This window comes from Arachis hypogaea, chromosome 11, assembly GCF_003086295.3.
Source record: "Arachis hypogaea cultivar Tifrunner chromosome 11, arahy.Tifrunner.gnm2.J5K5, whole genome shotgun sequence".
Classification (NCBI taxonomy): Eukaryota; Viridiplantae; Streptophyta; class Magnoliopsida; order Fabales; family Fabaceae; genus Arachis; species Arachis hypogaea.
This window is the reverse complement of record NC_092046.1, coordinates 2966409-2970308: the sequence shown is the minus strand read 5'-3', so window position 1 is coordinate 2970308 and position 3900 is coordinate 2966409. Positions and strand designations below refer to the sequence as shown.

At 37.0% G+C, this 3900-nt stretch overlaps 1 protein-coding gene across 1 annotated transcript; it reads right to left on the bottom strand.

Annotated features, from left to right (window-relative positions):
- Positions 1 to 279: 279 nt before the first annotated feature.
- Positions 280 to 3691, bottom strand: LOC112719883 (transcription factor RF2b). Its single transcript, XM_025770609.3, has 4 exons — positions 2812 to 3691; positions 1766 to 1898; positions 1329 to 1413; positions 280 to 1224 (listed from the first exon to the last, which is right to left on the bottom strand). Exons 1-4 carry the CDS (start codon positions 3444 to 3446, stop codon positions 860 to 862), a joined length of 1218 nt encoding a protein of 405 aa, XP_025626394.1. The 5' UTR covers positions 3447 to 3691; the 3' UTR covers positions 280 to 859.
- Positions 3692 to 3900: the final 209 nt, after the last annotated feature.

Below are 3900 nucleotides of genomic sequence, written 5' to 3'. Positions count from 1 at the left end.
TAAAAGTATAGGTAACTAATAAGATTTTTAAATAATGTGTAAATAATGTAAATTAATAGAGTTAAAAGAGTAAATTTAATTAGTAATATTAAATTAGGGTATGGTGTATTTTTATTTGATTGGTAGTTGTTTATATTGTTCAAAATTTTCATTGTTCCCTAACACTCCCCATTAATTAATTATTGAGGCATTCTTCATTCTTTATGAAATTAAATTTTTTTATGTTCTATAAAGGTCAGATGCATTCAATTAAAAAAAAAAAGAACAAAGAGAAATAAATAAGAGAGTAAAAAATAATAAATAGATATAATAAAAAAAATCAATTTACACGATCAAATAAATAAAAATTTCCAACAATGATTGGGTTGCACAACTATTGAGTAAAACCCAAAAATACAATAACAATGCATGGTAGAATGAACTCAGAACTAGTTTCATCTTCCATTTTCTACTTTAGCAAAATCCACCCTAAACATACTTTAAAAATATGTAACACAACAATAAATCACAGTATACAAGCTATCAAACGGAGGTGATAGCTAAATATCCCAACATACCAAAAAATAAACTATAAAAATGACCTTTCACTCCCTATATTCTAACACCCACAAGAACCAAAATGTCATGATTCAACATGATTTTTGTAAAACTTTTGCTACAAAAAACCCCAAGGGTGATGCTCCTTTGTTGAGGGAATCCCTAAGAATAAACAATTTAAGAATTAATCCTCAATAATCTAAATGGAACTTTAAAGGAAACAAAGAACCTTAATTAGACGGCTAAATGTCAACATTATAAACATCTTGAAGAGAAGGAACAAGGCCATGAGTCAGCAGGTCAATCAAGAGATTTGTTAAATTCAAAATGTATTGCTGCTCTCACTCGCAGAAAGTGAGGGGCCTTCGGCTTTCACAAGGGTTGATCCTTTGCTGCTAATGTCGAGTCCCTGCAAGCGACCGAGCTGGTCGTTATGCAATATATCAGCGAGTTGATGAGAATTTGAATGTTGCATTTCATGAGGAATGTTGGATGGGGGGTGACAGAATGACATCATTGGTATGCTCTGCAGACCAGGAGGACCTGAACTTTGTGGGACTGGAAAAAAATTTGACCCTGCAAATTGCATCTGTTGCATTCCTAGATTAAAAGATTCAGAGGGCTTCATTGCCTCCCCGGTGGCAATCTTTAGCCTCTCTACTTCTTTCATCAATGCGTCGTTAAGAGCTGCATCAGATCAGAAACAAGTTCCAGTGTTTTTAAGATTACCATCCTAATAAAGTCTAAAGGGTGTAACACTTTGACAAAGTGATTGAATTAATAATATTTACCATCGCGAAGTTGTGCTTGTTGTTCCATGGCTTGTAGCCGAAGTTTGAGCTCGGTATTTTCACTACTCAGACCTGTTGTGTCCCTCTATAAAGAATAAAGACGAGACATGTCATATTCATATACAACCTCCGTATGTAATTTAAGTCAATAAATATTGGATGGCAATAATCTTAAATTATGAAAATCATCGAGCAGTAATCATAATCAGCCAAAAAGGAAACTGCAGATAGAAGCATATCGTAACCTTTTCAAACTAAATTCTCAATGATTTATGGAAAAAAAATATAAGCCAAGAAAAATACAGTCCTCAATAAACAAAATGAGATATTGTACAAGGAATTTCCAGTTTGTTGCAGCAAAGATGAACTTAACACTTGAGTGCTTCATCTATTTTATGGCAAAATCATGCAAGTGGTTTCAGATGGACAGCACGAACCTGGTATAGGGTCAATTGGGCAGAAAGAGTTGTAGCTTCGGTCTGAAGGGTCTGAACTTTGCGCTCGAGTTCTTGTATATAGCGGGCCTTTCTCTCTTTTGAACGTGCAGCAGATTGCCGATTAGCAAGTATTCTGTACATACAAGATACAACAATATTCGTCAGAATACTAATCCACAGAAAGTACTAAGATATGGAAGCACAAAACGACATGAAACAAAAGAGCAGCGTCCCTTGAATCTCACTATCCCTCACTTTTGTTTCTCCCATCTCAATTTGAAATCAAAGCACACACAAAATGGGAGGATACATGATGATCTCTGTTTTTCAGAAATAATAAATTATCTATTGTAATGTCACTAGATTGAGCATAATTCATGTTAAAAAGGAAGAGTCTTCAGTCACCAAAAAAAAAAAAGGAAGAGTCTTCATGACAAATGGTTTTGAACTGTGGCCTGCACAGCATTTGTATTGGTTTTGAAGGTTCTGCTACAAATTCACAATTGCAGCTGCATCAGCCATGTAACCTTAAAAACTTCCAAGGTGCCTATTCAGAAACTACCTATCAATTGCTATAACAACTCATCCGATTCTGAATTCCAATGCTTCAATTACTTCCAGGGTTAACAAACCAACGCTACAATAGAGCTAGAATGCCAAAATCCATTCATGCATCAAATTAAGAAAAAACATGGTAAGAATCAAATATCATTGCCAAAAATCAGCGTTCGGACGTCAAGAATCAAAGATTTCCCAAAAGGAATTGTTTGTAAATAACATTAAGATCAACGGAAAAAGTCCACGCATACAAATGATTGCATTACCTTAAAAAGTGCAATTATCCACCACAAACTAACGCAATAAATTTTCATTTTCAATAGCTAACTCAACAAGACGAAATTCGTAAACTTCATGCAGCAATGTAAAAGCATAAGAAACCTAATTCCACTGTTCGAATTCCGAAATTGCAAAAACAAAAACATGTACTCAAAATCAAAATAAAAAAAAAAATTAAATGAAATATGAAGTGAGTATCATGTTCAGACCTCTTGGCGCGTTTCGGATCAATGGTCCATAGCTCAGCGAGCTTATCAGGAGGCATTGCTTTCTTCGCCTCCATGATCTCTCCGAACACGCCTGTCGTAGAACCGTCGACGGAGTTACTATGCCGGTGCCTCGGCCTAGCTCCTCCGGCGCCAGCGCTACCGTTTCCACCAGGGCTCTTATCTTCCTCGTTGTTGCCGCTTGTTCCGGCGCCGCCGTAACTGCTCTGATCTAATCCATTTCCGCCCTGAATCGAACCGTTCGAAGCCCCTCCTCCGCCGCTGAGCTTCTCGACGTCAATGTAGGTAGAGAAGAGGTCGTCCTCGGATCCGATCTCCTCGAGGCTGGCGGTGGATGAGCCGCCGGTGAACGGATCCGACGGCGATAGGTCCATCATGTCGTCCGGCAGCCGGAAACTGACCTCCGAGTGAGCCCTCCGGTGATGCGCGTTCGGACTGCCACCTTCACAACCGTCACCGCGGATGAATACGGATGAGGTTACGCCGGTGGAAGATGGCGGAACCGCCGCCGTAGGCGGAGGTTGAGGAGGTAATTGATGAGCATTGACGGCATTGTTGTTTGCATTGGGATTGTTAGGGTTAGATTTCGAAGGTGGATCTTGCATATGTGTAGCCATTTTCTTCTCTCTTCTTTTTTGTTTCAGTTTTTATTTTTCCGATTTAGTTTTTTTTTTTCGCTCTCCGTGTGCAACAAAAACACGGCACAATGTCTCTTTAGCTTCTCTATCTCTCTCTCTCTTCTTTCTGTGTGTCTTTTTTTCCTTTTTTTTTTTCTTTTTTCGCGGCTTCGTCTTCCTCGGATTGTAAGAAAGAAAATTGAAATATTTCCTCTTTTTTACATTTTTTATTTTAATATTGTCTTCATATCTAATTAAGCGTTGTTACATAAATTTAAAAAAAAATTGAAGACAGTTGGCGTAAAAGTTAATCGCTTTTGACAAAATGTCAATCCTTCTTTTGTTTTTTAAAGGCCAAAATGTCAATGCTGAATAATAGTTAAACTCTTAATTTAAATGTTTTATTATTGTAAAAGAAGTTTAAACACATTTTTGAATAAATAATTATATTAAA

Bases quoted from the DNA above. Each gene is read 5' to 3' on its own strand.
- LOC112719883 (XM_025770609.3), bottom strand. From the start codon at position 3,446: ATGGCTACACATATGCAAGATCCACCTTCGAAATCTAACCCTAACAAT. The intron at 1,899-2,811 runs GTCTGAACATGA...TTGTATGTACAG, and splicing joins GATCCGAAACGCGCCAAGAG to AATACTTGCTAATCGGCAAT. The intron at 1,225-1,328 runs GTAAATATTATT...GATCTGATGCAG, and splicing joins ACAAGCACAACTTCGCGATG to CTCTTAACGACGCATTGATG.